The sequence below is a fragment of the Callorhinus ursinus genome, unplaced genomic scaffold (assembly GCF_003265705.2).
Source record: "Callorhinus ursinus isolate GAN/ISIS: 27379988/994484 unplaced genomic scaffold, GSC_fseal_2.0 scaffold26, whole genome shotgun sequence".
In the NCBI taxonomy this organism is placed as follows: domain Eukaryota; kingdom Metazoa; phylum Chordata; class Mammalia; order Carnivora; family Otariidae; genus Callorhinus; species Callorhinus ursinus.
The window spans coordinates 5644174-5660548 of NW_027397088.1; the positions used below are offsets into that span (position 1 = coordinate 5644174).

Sequence of the window (16375 nt, forward strand, 5' to 3'; positions counted from 1 at the left end):
TTTTTTTTTTTTTTAAAGATTTTATGTATTTGTCACAGAGAGAGAGAGAGCACAAGCAGGGGGAGTGGCAGGCAGAGGGAGAAGCAGGCTCCCCACTGAACAAGGAGCCCAATGCGGGACTCAATCCTGGGACCCCGGGATCATGACCTAAGCTGAAGGCAGATTCTTAACCAACTAAGCCACCCAGGTGTCTGGAAAAGTGGTCTTATTTCAGAATGTCCTGATTATTTGGGGTCATCTAGATAAAACTCTGTTTGACTTACTCTTAATCTTTTCTTTGAATTCCCCTAGCCAAGTATTGGTATTTCTTAAAATCAATAATTGGGTAAAGCACAACTTTATGGGTGAGGGGGCTTTGTATTAGTGTTGAAGCTTTTTTTAAAATGTGGGGTGATACGCCAATTACTAGAACAGATAACACTGATTTTTGACAAAATGAGTCTTCGTTGGAAGCGTATATTAATGATTATCTGTCAAGTACAAGTGCTTTTTGAGGGTAACAAAATTATAAACAGGAAGCTACAGAAAGGTCAGTACTGAGCAACATGGTATTTATGCAGTATGTTTTTTTCGAAGATTCTCAACAATCAGGTGCTCTCTGCGTGGTATGTTACTCATTTATTTGGGGCAGTCATCTAAATAAGTGTTCTTATTTTCTTTCTCACATCAGTGCTTTTGGACATAAACTTCACTGTTCAAAGAACTTCATCCATTTATTTGTTATTTTTAATATAAAATTTCCCCCAAATGATAAAATCGATCATGCCAGAACGAAGTCCCTCCCACTGAGTTTAACCAGTTAGGTAATTCCTATGATTTTGCACCTGCTAAATGCTCGACACTTAAAAGTTTAAGGGATACGGCAAGATACAAAACAGGTGGACTGCCTGCCCTCATAAAGCTCACATGTAGACCCCACAAGATCAGGAAGAAAGACATTCCATGATAGAGAGAGAGGGTGCTACAAAAATAGTACATGTTCAACCTACTTCATAAGATTGTGTGGGTAGAAGGAATATTAATAGTGTGAAAAGGCCTTATCAGTAGTTCATACAATGATAACTGGTAACCTTTTTTTAGGATTAGTTTATTGAGTCCTTACAGTGCGTAATCTAGTGCCATTATTGTGATTAATTCCTTGATTAATTCAGCAGATTATTACTGAATGTCTTCGTTCTAGACACTAGTGATATAAGCTAGGTTTTAAATAGAGAAATCTCTGCCCTCATTCTAGTTGAGGTGTAGTTGAAGAGATGTAGCATTTAGTAGTATCTCTCGCAATTGCTACTGTATATTTTATTTAAAAGTTCAGTTTGGCGATCTTTTGCCAGTTAACAGAAAAGTTTATATTTTAGTGAAGGCTATGATAGGAAACTCAGTGTGGTTTCATTTTCCCATTAATTGGTCTTGGGACCACTTAAAACAGCAATTGCTTTTGCTCGGTAAGTATCAATTTTAAAAGTACTCATGGAGTTTCTTATATTCCTTTCCTTATAAAAATTCTGTAGCTCTCAATTTATAATGGTGTTCAGTAAGAACAGTAAATATAATTTTGTGATGACAGTATAGATCAGGAAGTAGAAATATGTCATTTGATAATTGAAAGCAGTCAGGTTGTGAAAATCACACACTGGAATTTAGCTACGTTGATGAAATGCTGACTGGTAAATGAGGTAAATAGTTCTCTATCTGGGAAAAAGGAGTGGAAGAGATACAAGTAATTTGGATACTTAAAAGATTATCAAGAGTTAAAATGTTTGAAAAAGGAGTAATTTGCATTAACAGGCAATACAGAGTTCTTAATTGAATGACTAGAAAATCCTGCTGATTGGCGGGGAAAAACCTTATGATTACTGGGGGAAAAGTAATAGGAATCAAGCAGTGTCACAATGACTTATTAAGATCAGCTGTGTACTAGGATCTTTGGCTAGTGAAGACTTGACTGACTAGGTTTTGTGATTTAATCTTGAGGCCCTTACAGATTTCATGCAGCCGGCACTGTCTGCTCACGGACTCAAAATGCTGACATTCCTTTGGGGGACATAACTCCATGAGTGACAGTGACAGCACTTATTTGGATGCGTGGGCATAGTTCTTACAGAGGACTTGGGGTTCACTTTCAAAGCCAGAGGACATCATGTTTGTTAGAAGGTAACCTAGGCCTAGCACCTGTGAGTGAGCTCAGTTGCTAATTCTCTAATGTTAGGCAAGTCACCCAGCTTCTTGGTGCTCTTAGTTTCCTAAGAAATGGATATTAACAGGAGTGTAGGACTCCTTGGAGGTGATTCAAGACCTAACCCAGTGTTTGCACACAGATACATGAGGTGCACAATGATTATTAGCTGTCAGTATTGGTATCGCTGAAGGTTTTTCTCCGAAGTGTGAGCACTTCACCATATTGTAGGGGCTCTGCTCTTGGAAGGGTTTAGGCTCTTCCTGTGGTTGGAGTGAGCCTTTGCATTGCCTTCACCGTGGCAGGCAAGATTCACGGCACTTCCTCCTGTCTTGTGGGTGCAGGAAGCTAGCTAGAGTCTGGGGATTGTCTCTTGCTACGGGGTCTTTGAGAAGGTAGAAACACAGATATCATTTGTTTGCACTCCCCACCCCCCGGACCAAGCAGGAAACTGTAATCCCTGTTGAACTCTTCATTGCCTTTACTGATGCTTTGCATCCACCTGCCTCTGGACAGTCACTGATACTGACAGACCTGGGAATGTGGCTCTGCATATAGTCAGGCTTTCTCAGCCTTGTTTCAATAGAACCCCGCAGCCATCATTCTTCATATTTAACCGTGAGAGACTTAACAGTCAAATGTAGAGAATGGTCTGATAGCGGGGTAGACGGTGTTGAAACCACCCACCAGCAACTGAAATGATAGACTTAAGCTGTGGTGATAGGGATACTAATGAACAGAGTGCTATTTTATACCCTTTTCTAGAACAGTCCCCCTAACTTTTATTTGTTTGCTTTTACATTGACTTTTTGAGGTGCTCAGGCCAGTTTCTCGTTGAATGGCTTGCCTCTTGGATTTATCTGATTGTTTCCTGTTGGTGTTTTGTAACTCATTTCTCTACCTCTTGTGTTTTCTGTAAATTGGAAGTTTGGGTTAAAGGCTAGCTACTCTGTGCTGTCACATCCCATTACCAGGCCCCCAGTGACAGGTTGTCCCGCTGGTGGATGCTGACCTTGATAGCTTGTCGCCATTGAGAAAGGGATGCATTCCCCTCTGTTCTTAGTACATAACCTGGCAGGAATGTACTTGGCATCAGGCAGAAATCCCATTTCCATTAATGTTTCAGCCTATGAATTTGGCATCCCCTGATGGTCCTTGCTGAATCTTCGTGGGTATTGCAATATAATGACTTTCTAATCCTGTCATTTCTTCTGTATTTAATAGGTAGAATTATTTTGTAAAGAAGAGCTTTCTCTCCTCAACTGGGGTGAACTACAGTTTCTCCTGGAAAAGGCAAGGCTTAATTCTCTTTTACCAATTTTCCAAGTTTAGATTTGGTGTAAAAGTTAGCTTCATTGATAATAAGTGCAGGTTTAAAATTTCTTGTGGGTCTCATTGTGGGCTCTGGATTTTTACTCCATGATTCTGATACAGTCATTCTTTTTTGTTTGGATTGCCTCAATTTTCAGCCAGCAGGAACTGTTTCTAGTGGGTTCCTTTGTTCTTTTGACATCTGCCCACACCCCCTCATTAGTCTTTGAGTTTTCCTTGCATTTTGGCACAGTACGGCTTTCCCTGCATTTCCTCCATGTAACTGATGACAGTAATTGTAGATAACCATTGCCGAGCACTTACCGTATGTGAGGTACTGCTTCATATTTTAAAAGCATTACCTCATGGAAACTTCATAGCAGCCCTGAGGATGGGTACATTTATTCTCCTCTGTAAAAGGAGCACCTCAGACCTCAGAGAGCTTAAGAAAGGGTGATATGATTTATCCAGAGCCAGTTTTTAAGTGGCAGAGCCTGCATCTGAATCCACGCTTCCAGCATCAAAGCCTCCAAAGCAACCAAATCATGTGTTACTGACCCAGGTCAGTCCATATCCAATCCCCCTGCCCCTGTGCAGTACCAGAGGATTGCTTGAATCATTTGTCTAATCAGCCTGATTACTTTCTTGCTTTGAGTCCTTCTAGATTATTGCATCGACTCTCTGCCAAGATCTTGCCTTTCTCCTTCCAATATCTATATTCCTTCCAGAAGCATTTTTTTTTTCAAAGGCAACTGTCACTTCTGCTTATAAAGTCCAACCTCTTCTGCCTGGCACACTGGCCCTTCAAGGTTTATCCCCTGAGCCAGCCACACAGGCCTTTCCCCCACCACCACCCGCCCACAGCATGCACAGGTGCAGAACAGAGCAGCGTGCAGTTCTCAGAACCCTTGCTCACTCCTGTGCCTTTCTTTGCACACCTGGTTTCTTCTCCTTGGAATCCTCCTTTTTTTTTTTTTAACTTGGCACAGGTGGGCACCTGCTGGGAATGTGTTTTCCTGATTCTCAGTGCAAGGTGTGTCTGTTCCTAGTATGCCTCTTGAAGTGTCTCCCTTGGTTGCAGTCCGCTCTGTGCACATGGCCTCCTCCAGCAGGGCCACTGGAGAGCAGAGCTCTGCCTGACCTGTAGCCCGGCTCTTCCAGCCAGCAAATTGGGTGTTTTAACCCTCACTACAGAAGACCCTTGATACACATTTGAGCAGATTTATTTCTGGTTCTCCTCACTGGGATTGTCACTTGGCCTCTGTTTATTCCAAGTGACTGCCATCTTGCAGGGTGTAGCTCAGAGCTCATCTTCAAGACATTTTTCCTCTTTATGCCAGTTTTCTTAAAAAACTCAGCATCTCCAGTTCCCACCATCCTATTTATGTGATTTTATACAATTTGATATTTCACCAGATCTCACAGTTGTAACGTGAAAGTTCTTTCCATTTCAAAGAACTCTGTGTACCCCATAGGCCCCCAGTGAATCATTTCCATTGAAGAGGTGACATGGGCCCATACTCAGCTGGGAGCTGTGTGTGTGTGCTCTCGTTTTAGAAGTGTTTTAGAGAATAAATACACCAAGTCTTCCAGCATGGTAAGTGTTCTCAAGTGGTGAGAAATTGAGTCACCTGGGATAAAATGCCAAGCACTCTCACGGCCCTTTGTGAGTAGAAAAGTAGTTCTAAGATTGGCAGGTGAAAGCTTATTCCATTCAGCATATATCTGCTGAAAAGGTAAGGTTGGCCTCTCAGTGGCAGAACCCGGAAGACTCAGTTCCAGGAGGTCATCACCCCCCAGATCTGTTTACCCTCAGGGTGTATGTAGCAGGCAGGTATGTCTGAGGCACCCACACTGACTTTTTTTTGCTTTGGGGTAGAGTCAGAGAAGTCACAAACCCCTCTGAAAGTTATTTCTGGACCCTTCTTCTCAGAAGTTTTCTTGACCACAAACCACAGTTAGAACTGTATATCACATTCCACTATACACATATATAAGTATATAAAATGTAAAGTTTCAAAGAACATTCACCTCTCTGTGTATAACATACTCTGTTCTATTTTGGTTCATTTTATAAAAGGTCATCAATGGAATTGATTTAATGAGTCCCCACCTGCAGTTAGAAAAATATAACTCTCAGTGTGCAAAGTTGCCAAGTTGTAGAACCCTTGTTTCATCATAGTCAAGTTTAGCATTGGAGTGTCTCCTGTTGAGACATAGCTTTTATGCCCATTGTCCATTTGTTGCTAAGAAGGACAGGTTGGGCCTGGGCCACATGCTTATCTTAGGCAGTTAGAAGAAGAGAGTTAAAATTTAATTTCTGACTGATTAAAAGTACTGAGATCTGAACCACATTATTCATATAGGCCATAGGCTTCTCACTTGCTCTGTGAGCACACAGCCTCTGTGCTCACAAACATATACAGAAAGCATCAGGGTATAGCAATGAACCAAATAAAAATTTTTGCCTTCTGTAGAGGAGATAAGCAACCAACAAGGTTATAAACTAAAATATGTGGTATGTCAGGTCATGATAAATGCTAAGGAGAAAAAATAAAGCAAATGGGGGGATATGAAGGGTTGAGATACAGCTTGAAATTTTAGGTAGCATAGCTGGGGTATTAAACTCACTGAGAAAGTAACTTCTGAGTAAAGATCTGAAGGAAGTGAGGCAGTTAACCATCAGATATTCAAGGACGGGACTCTACAGAGAGACAACAGCAAGTGCAAAATCCCTGAGAGAGAAAATGCCTGATATGTGGGAAGAGCCGAGAGCCGCCTGGTATCAGGAGAAGAGTGAGGGGTGCCATTGGAGGACTTAAGCTCTGTAACCTGAAAAGTCTCAAGAGCAGAAGCAGGAAGACAGGTGGTAACATGAACCAGGATGATGGCCACGGGAACGTTGAGAGGTGCTTGGATCATGGAAAGACTGGAAGTGTTCTGAAAGAAAAGAGCCGAGGATGGCACCAACCAGAAGAGGAATTGGTGACCAAGTTGGGAGCTTGGAGGTTGCAGCTGGGGTCGATGGAGGTCCGGGGAGCATCAGGAGCTCAGTTTGGGGCAGGTGAAAATTTGATATGCCTTTTACACCAATTGGAAAAGTCAAGAAGTTGTTTAATTTTCAGGTATTTCCTCATTATAGTTTGAAAGAGAAACTATAAACCCTTTCTGACAAGTATAGTCATGATATTTTTTGTCCATGGCATTCCTCCATGCTTTCATTTGGGGCTAAATTCTTGGCAGTTCCTTTCTCAGCCACCCTGGAGGAAGTCTACTGAGTTGGAGAAAAATTAACAGATGTTGGTGAGGATATGGAGAGAAAGGACCCCATGCTCTGTTGGAGGGAATGCAAACTGGTGCAGCCACTATGGAAAAACAGTGTGGATGTTCCTCAAAAGTAGAACTATACTGCAATCCAGTATCCAGTAATTGCACTACTGGGTATTTATCCAAAAAATTCAAAAATACTAAATCAGAGGGATACATGTACCCCTGTGTTTATAGCAGCATTATCTATAATAGCCAAATTATGGAAACAGGCCAAGTGTCCATCGACTAAGGAATGGATTAAGATGATGTGGTGTGCACACACACACACACACACACTGGAATATTACTTGGCCATAAAAAAGAATGAGATCTTGCCATTTGCAACAGCATAGATGGAGCTGGAGAGTATTATGCTAAAGCAAAATAAGTCAGAGAAAGCCAAATACTGTATGATTTCATATGTAGAATTTAAGAAACAAAACAAACCAACAAAGGGGAAAAAAAGAGAGACAAACCAAGATACAGACCCTTAACTATAGAGAACAAACTGATGGTGAAAGAGGTGATGGGGATTAAGAAGGGCACTTGTTGTGATGAGCACTGGGTGATGTATGTAAGTGTTGAATCACTGAAAGTAATTCACCTGAAAGTAATATTACACTGTATGTTAACTATACTGGAATTTAAAATAAAATTTAAAAAAAAGACCACCTCTCTGGTGAAATGGCATGATTTAAAAATATAGGTTTATATCTGTTCATCTAAATACTTGTCTGTTTCACAAATCAGCTGGTCCCATTTCCTTATTTTGTATTGTACTAGCTCACTGTTCCTTGTACCCTTCACTGTTTTCCATATCCTTCAAAAATTACACTTATTTTTTAATGCAAAAATTTCATCTAGAAGCCTTATTCAGTTTCTTTCCTGACTCCTCTTATCTCAAAATATGCTCCTTATCCAAAGTGAGACTTTTATTCCTCCCTCAGATATAAATAGCTTTTTTTTTATTAAAAAAAAAAAAAGCCATACTTACATAGAAAATTCAAGCAGTAAAGTAAGTTACAGTAGGGATGGGGAAACTCGTGTAAACTCTGAATCAGACCCAACCACTGTTTGTTTCCTTGATCATTCTTCCCAGTGATCTCCTTATTCATATGTAACAATGACTGACATAAGTTCGGTCTCAGCAGGTGCCAGGCACCAGAATGCTTTACACCCACACACATCAGTTATTCCCCACAGCAGCCCTTGGAAGGTAGCTACCCACTGCTACCCACCTGCCCCGCCGAGCAGCCAGGCCCCTCCAGCCACTGTCTATGGAGTTGCCCCCTACAGAGTGTCTGTACGTATCATACATGTTTCTGTGTAACCTGCCTTTTTTTTTTTTTCAATTTGGGGATATGGTAGAATTCTTTCACTGTTTATACATTGACTTAAAATTTAAGGCCAACAGCCTGAAGGTGGGAAGCGTAGACTTTGGAATTAGGTTGCCTTGGTTTACACTAGGACTGCCTCAGTTCCTTCCTTGTCAAAAGGGGATGGTAGATAAGATTTACCTCCCAGGGTTTTGCAAGAATTACATAAGTAAATATGTGTAAAACGCTTAAAATAGCAATTGCCAAATAAGCAATAGGTAAATGCTAATTACCTGCGATGGTAATAGTATGTTATATGCTCACATCATTCGGGGCTTACTCACTAGGGAATCATTTGTTAGAATGCTCTCAGACTAGTGCCAGAGTTCAAGTACATTTGTACATATTTTTACTGATGATGCGATTTCTTGAAGTCTTGTTAGGTGTTTGATTTGGTTACTGGGCAGTGTCTTGTTACACTTAATAATTTCTCTTTTGTGATGTTTTCATTGAGTCACAAAAGTCACACAATAAAAGGCGTGTTCTGTGGAACAGACCTATCCTTGGATTACAACAGCAGGATAATTTTATTGCAGTTGTGAGCTCAGTTCTGTGAGCTGTATGCTTCCACATGTAGTCTTTTCTTCCAATTACAGTCATCTCGGATGACTTGCTCTCGTGTGTTGGGGGTCCTGTGCTCTGGGTGCACTGCTGAATGTAGGATACACTTCATTTAACCTTCTCAGCACCTCGGGTTGGTCGTCCTCGTGTTATTTTTTTTTTTATATTTTTTTTTTTTTTTTTTGACAGAGACACAGCAAGAGAGGGAAGGTCGTCCTCATGTTATTGATGAGGACATGGGCAGGGTTATGCACCTGCCATGCTTTCCTGGTGGAACCAGTGTTGCTGTCCAGAGCTTTCTCCCTCCCCTTTACCACATTTCTTCTCACTGTAAGGGAGGCTTGATTTCATGGTGGCTCTTTTCTGTGCCTGTTACATGAAAGGACCATTTTATTATGGATTTTATTAGATGATTTTGATTAGTGCTAGTTCTGAAAACTTGCATTTTCAGGGACTCTCTGCCTTATTTAGGAGATCGTTTTTTTTTTTTTTTAGGTGTCTCCATTTATAGAGCGCTTTTCAAAATTTAAGTTTGGTGTTCGCTGAACAAAAGGGTATCTATCTGTTCACTAGCATCACCTCTCCTGACGCTTTGCTTGTCCTCTTAGCACCTTACGCTCTGACTGCAGGGAGCAAAGGAAGGTCCTAAATGTCTGTGTCAGGGCTAGACTGATACTATGACTTTTGTAGACACAAAATTAGTAAGAATCTTAATAACAAGTTTATACTTCCTGTTTTTTCTTTTGAACTATAGCTTTCAAGTTTTATGACACATACCTAATGCATATGGCTGTTATTGCCACTCTTACAACCACATTCTCCCTCCCTCCCTGTCCCCCCACCTACTAGGTAGGAGCTTACGTTAAGGGCTCATGATACTGTAACCTACAGGTGTTAGCATATGGGTGGTTAGGAGCTTGTTGCCAGTAATTAGAATGGTATAGAGTGGGATTAATTCATTAGCAGCAGTTACTTATTTTTCTGACACAGAGGACCTAAAAATACAAAACAGTTAAGACCTATAAATGTCAATGAAGAACGTAGTGCTATGAGCAAAATGTTATGGAAGAATATATGTATTCTTTCTAGTTATGTGTATCGGTGGCTTCTACAGTGCTTTGATTAGCATCCTCCAGGACGTTCACCCAGGCCTGAAAGGCACTAAGGTGTGAACAGGGTTGTAGTTGTCTCGGCCAGGCAGGTGCTAGAGAGGAGGTGACCTCAGAACTCCTTCCTGGAGCTTGGTGTGTCACCCATCCCTAGTGGTGTTTGTGGTCATGCGTGTACCCGAGCTGGGGCTGCTGTCGGGGCCCTGGCCACATTTGAGCTCCACTTTTCTGCATCTGATTCCTTTGAGGATCAAGAGGGCCAGTACATTATGACTCCCCTCTTTCTCCAGTAATAAGAGGAAGCTTGTAGGATAAGAAATGGAAACCTACATCTTCGGACATAGTTCACACTCTGTGTAATGTGTCTAAGGATATATTTCCATTAATAAAGCTATTACTACATTATTTTGAAGGTATTTAGTTTTATGAAACTGCTCTCTAAAAAGAATAGAAAGGAAAGGTATGCTTCTGGGTGCCCTTGAAAACTGTTCTGTTGAGTTGGGTTTGTTGCCGTGTGCTGTTGGAGATCTGTCTCTCTCTGCTCAGTGCGGAGTGGCTCCCTGGTGTGTTTCTGTCCCCAAGCAATTTTGTCCCTCCACTCAACAAAACTTTTAAGCACCTGGGTTACAGGTACATGAATCTGGTTAAGTTATCTTGACCATCTCTTAAAATCCAGCAACGAACACTTTAGTATATATTTCCCTATTAAGTCACAACAAGCTTTCCATAGCTCTGGTAATAAACAGAAAGTAAGGGAACTCTTAAGAACCAGAGACGAAAGAACTGTCAGAGTGCTGGATAGCCCTCCTTGGGTTGGTTACCAAGCAGGTCTGAGTCTGTGCCTGGTCTGTGTTGTTGTTTTAATATCTCAGGTTAAACAAAACACAGTAAGGTGATATAACACTGTAATTATCCTTCGATTAAAAAAAAAACCTATATGGTGGGAAGTAAAAAGTCCCCCTTCCCTGCAATTACATCTGATTTCCTGGTGTAGTCTGTACATACTATCTTTGAAAGAAATGTTAAGTGTTTGTGTTCTTGTTTGGTGTGTGTGTGTGGAGGGGTGAGCTTATTCTGATTTTGGCTTAAACTTATAAAGTCGGCTATAAGACCATGAATAAGACATGAACAAGATTCATCTGGTGACAACTTACCCTAATTGTGTTTACTCTGTCCATGTAAACTTAAAATGCACAGTATAATAGTAAGTATTATATCAGAGCATTGTTTCATGTAACTAAGCTTATAGCTATAAATGTGATCTAATAAATAAGGATCTCAAAGTTTTCTGCTTTTGGGGGCAGTCCAGTTAATACATGTGAATATGTACTATCAGGCATTATGCTCAGTAGACTAAGTTTTTGGATCAGGACTGTTAACCTAATTTGCTCATCCTTAGTTTATAATTCCTAGATCGCTTATCATTCTTGGCTTCAAAGAGAAATTCCCTAATGGTAATTTTTTAGATTATCTATGGCAACTCTGGTTTAACTTGGTGCTATAGACCCAGCAATTCTCAGCTAGTCAGTGTCTCTTGGTCTGAGTGAGACATCTTTTCAGATAGACTGCTTTTAGTAAAAACATCTTTCCCTACTTTATTGAGTCAGGTGATTCCTTATGCTTTTTGGATTAGAAAAAGTCAATTTTATGCTCATAAAGGATGATTCTCCCAAAGGAATTAGCAGCCACTAGGTATTGCTTGATATTTACATTTAGTGGCATTCTTCTACAAATGATCTAGCTTCAATGCAACCCTTTCCTGGTGCAAAATGATACTTCTTATAAGCATAAGGTTATGTTGTTCCCAAAAAGCCATTTTGTGTCACAAACATCTAAATTAGGAAAACAATACACTTTGCAAGTATTTATAGGTCTGTGAAACAAATATTTAACACAGAAGCCAGTCTCAAACTGAATTGGTTTTTAATGTTTCTGTGTTGGGATAAATTCAGATCTTACTTCCTTGCCTCATGCAGACCCCCCAAAGCCTTGTCTCACGCCAGAGAAGGTCCAACTTAAGTCAAATATGTTTTTCAGAAAAGTGAACTGAGGGACTGGAGAAATAATATTGGAAAAGTTGGAAAAGGTATGTCCAAGAAGGTATCAGTATTGATTTTTTTAAAGATTTATTTATTTATTTTAGAGAGAGAGCATGAGCAGAGGGAGAGAGAGAATCCTCAAGCAGACTCTGTGCCAAGTGGGGAGCCCAGTGCAGGGCTCAGTCCCAGGACCCTGAGATCATGACCTGAGCTGAAATCAAGAGTCAGCCACTTAACGGACTGAGCCACCCAGGTGTCCCTTATTATTATATTTTTTTAAAGTTCCTCAGATTGAAGCATTAAAACCCAATCGAAATTGAGCCCAGACTCTGACAGAGTAAACTGCAGAACATGAAAGGCAGAGGAGAAGATCTTGAAAAAACACAGAGAACGCACGGGGAAAGATGACCTCAGAAGGACTAACCAGGGCACTGAGCACAGACGCTGACAGCAAGTGATTAGTGAAGCCAGAGGCTGGAGCTGAGAACGGAGCTGCCAACCTGCCCTGCTTTACTACTGCAAACTATCATTCAAGAAGCAAAATGAAATGGACGCTTTCAAACGAACAAGCCCTGGAAGTTTTACCCACTGGTAGATTTTCACTAAGAAGATCATCAGAAGTTATTCTTCAAAAAGAAGATAGGTGATCAGAACTAATGCTGTCTTCTGCCCTTTTATTACTTAGGAGGGAGGAAGTAACTTTAAATTTTAATAAAACAGATAAGCATGTTCAAGTTTTAAGGGTAACTACTAAAAATATACAGAATGTAGGAAAGAAGGGAACGAATGATAGGAAAAGCAAGGGCAAATAGAATGACATGGTCAAAGTAACTATAAATACAAATATATGTGTAATCACAATAAATAAAAGAGGATCATGTCTTAAAAGTCAGAGCTTGTCAGATTGGAAAATATAACTTTAAGGCAATAAAGGGACAAACATAGAAGGGTCATTGTATAACAGTGATAAAAAGAACAATTCTCCATGAAGTTATAGTAATTTTAAACTTGCTTGCCTTTGGTAATAGAGCTTCAAAATATAGAAGACAAAGCTGATGTAATTTTAGATCTGCAGTCAGTGGGAATTAAGTGACTCTTCCATAAGTTATTAGTAGATTGAGCAGAGAGAAATTAGGAAGGTTAGAAGATTTGCATACTAGAGTTTCGGTTGAGCTCTGCCTTTAATAAGTAGATAAACATTCTTTTAAAATACAAGAGACATATTCAGAAGCTGCCTACATAATAAACCACAAAGCTGCAAATAGGAACCAATGCCAAATTACATTGTACCATGTGCTCTCATAATAAGTAGTTTATTATAATTTAAATTAGAAATATTGATTAAATTAGAAACTACATTTCTAATTTTGTGCTTTCTGAAAATTTAAAAATTGTCTAAATAACCTACAGGTCAGTGAGGAAATCACAGTGGAATTAAGAGAACACCTAGAAATAAATGGTGATCAAAAATTTTGGAATTGAGGGGTGCCTGCGTGGCTCAGTCAAGCATCTGCCTTCGGCTCAGGTCATGATCCCAGGGTCCTGGGATCGAGCCCCGCATCGGGCTCCCTGCTGCACGGGAAGCCTGCTTCTCCCTCTCCCACTCCCCCTGCTTGTGTTCCTTCTCTCGCTGTGTCTCTCTCTGTCAAATAAATAAATAAAATCTTAAAAAAAAAATGGAAATGAGTGAAGTGTCCAACTTCTGAGTTAAAGAACAGCAGAGTAAAAGTCAAAGAAAAAGAAGGGGATGATAAAAATAAGAATAGAAACTAACTCCAAACAAGAATACCAGTCCAAAAGTTAGTTCTTTGAAGACATGACATGTGACAGAATTTATGCAGTAGCAGTAGGAATGAGCACGCGGTTATGTCTACAGGTGTTTTTAATATAGAAAACTATAGACAAGTTGTGTGCCAGCAAGTGTGAGAAGCTAATGCTTTGTAATTTCCTAGAAAATCTATAATTTGAAATGGACTCAGGAAGAGTAGGAAACCATTAAAGAAATTCAGTCACAACCATCTGTACACCTCCCACCCTACCTTGATACCAGGCCCAGGGAGCTCACTGATGTGTTCAACCAAAAATTCAAAGAAATGGAGTCTCTACATTTTGTTTAGATATTTCCAGAGAAAAGAGACTGGATTGATCTTCTGGTCTGGTTTTTTCTTTCCATTTTAAACTATTTATTATGAGAAGTTTCAAATTGTATCACAGTATAAGAAGCTCTTGTGAACCCATCATCCATCATTCATCATTCATCATACAAGAATAGGTCTCATATTTTAAAAAAACGTATCTGCTTACTAAAGGCAGGGTTCACTAGCTCAAACAAAACTCCAGTATGCAAATCTTGTAACCTTTCCAATTTCTCTCTGCTTGATCGACTAGTTACTTACGGGGGCGGGGGCGCGGGGGCGGTCACTTAACAATTTCCCCTGACCACAGATCTGAGATTACATCAGATTTGTCTTCCTCTGCGTATTTTGAAGGCTGTGTTACCTACCAAAGGTAAACAAACCTGCAGTCAACAATTAGAATATTTTGTCGTTCATGTTTTGTCTATAACTCCTCACGTATATACCTTTTTGGTTAGTTTTGTTTGTCATTTCTGGGATCTTTTTTTTTTTTTTTTTTAAGATTTTTACTTATTTATTTGAGAGAGATTATGAGAGCAGGAACACAAGCAGGGGGAGTGGGAGAGGGAGAAGCAGGCTTCCCGCTGAGCAGGGAGCCCAACGCAGGGCTCAATCCCAGGACCCTAGGATCATGACCTGAGCCGAAGGCAGACCCCCAACGACTGAGCCACCCAGGCGCCCATTTCTGGATCTTTTAAAGGAAACCCAGGATTTGTCATTTCTTTCATAAATACTTCAGTAAATATCTTAATCTATAAGGATTTAAGAACATAATTATAATACTGTTACTGTACCAACAATATTGACTAAAGATTGACTTTAAAATGCCATTTTTATAGTTGGTTAGAATTAGAATTAGAATTCAGATTATGACTCTACTTTGCATTTGGTTGACATGGCTCTTAAATATTTTTCAGTTTTCCCTGTCTCTCTTTCCCTCATCCTACTCATTTATTGAAGGGACCAGGTCATTTATCTTGTAGAATTTCCCAAGTTTGGTCTTGTAGATTGTATCCTTGTTGTATCATTTAAATTCATTTCCACCTCCCCTATATTTACTACAAACTGATAATTACTAGATTTAGAGGCTTGTTAGATTTGAGTAAATCACTTTGGCAAGAATACTTAAGAAATGGTACTGTGTCCTTCCTATTGTGTCATATCAGGAGGCACATGATGTCTCATCGTCCCACTCATAGTAATGTTAAGGTTGATTAGTAGATTCAGGTGTTATCATAGCTATGAACACAGACACAAAATTTTCCAAAGTATGAATTTAAAAATTTAGCGATATATTAAGGAAAGATCAGGAACAAATTGAATGTATTTCAGGAATGCAAAGATGGTTCAACACTTGAAAATTTAATGTAATCTCAGTTAACATAACAGCATCTTGATAGGTTAAACACTTTTTAAAAAAATCTACCACCGTTTCTTGATAAGAGCTCTTAGGAAATTAGTGATAAAGATTAGCTACCCAGCCTTACTCTAAACATAGTAATAACAGAATGTTGGAAGTATCCTAATTTTTAAAATTGGGAACAAATGAAGGTAGAAGCCCTAAAAAGCAAGAAACAAAGCTAAACTTATGCACAAATATGATTTCATAGAAAAGATAGATTTTTAGAACTTAAGAGTTTAGTAAGGGTAGACAAACAGATAATCAACTGCATACCTATATCAGAATACCAATTTGAATACATAATTTTAAAAGATTTACAATAACATCAACACTACAACCACAAACTTAAAATATGCAAGATCTGATAAAGCTTTATTGGAGGAAATTAAAGAGAACCAAATAAATGGAGAAGTTCCATGCTTGTGGATGGGAAGGCTTGTTACTCTAATGTCCAGTTCTCCCAAATAAATCTATGAATTTGGAATCATTTTTATGAAAATCCCAGTCAGGTGTTTTATTCTTGTTTTTTGCTGCCTTCTCCCCCCCCACCCCCTTTTTTGGGTTATCATTGTGTGATACTAGTTGATCTTGTAATTTATATGGGAGAACATTGTGCCAGAAATAGCCAAGATAGTTTTCAAATAGAACAAGGTAGAATGACTTAATGAACAAAATGCTTATTATAAGGCCATTTTAGACAGTATGATATTGGTGTTGGAAGCAAACAGAACATAAAAGTGAGTCATGTAGAAACTTGTGAGAAAGAAACAAAGTTAGATTTCCTGTCTCACACTGTACAGAAGCCATTTCTATGTGTATTAAAGACTATCTTTATGACCTTAGGGAAGGGAATGAATTTTTTAAGCAAGACATCAGAACCAACCAAACACTATAAAGAAACAACTGAATTTAGTCAAAGTAAAACAATAACAAAAACCTCATAAAGGCCACCATAAACAA

At 39.5% G+C, this 16375-nt stretch overlaps 1 protein-coding gene across 7 annotated transcripts in view; it reads left to right on the forward strand.

Moving 5' to 3' along the window:
* The window catches only part of CDYL (chromodomain Y like), a 228455-nt gene that overhangs the window by 114028 nt on the left and 98052 nt on the right, over positions 1–16375 (forward strand). For 5 of the 7 annotated variants that reach the window (XM_073877531.1, XM_073877530.1, XM_073877533.1 and 2 more), the window contains one exon: positions 3398–3466. The exons of the other annotated variants lie outside the window; for them this stretch is intronic. In XM_073877531.1, the coding sequence (XP_073733632.1) occupies positions 3398–3466 (69 nt within the window). Of the gene's footprint in view, positions 1–3397; positions 3467–16375 lie in introns of those variants that run through there. 7 annotated transcript variants of the gene reach the window in all.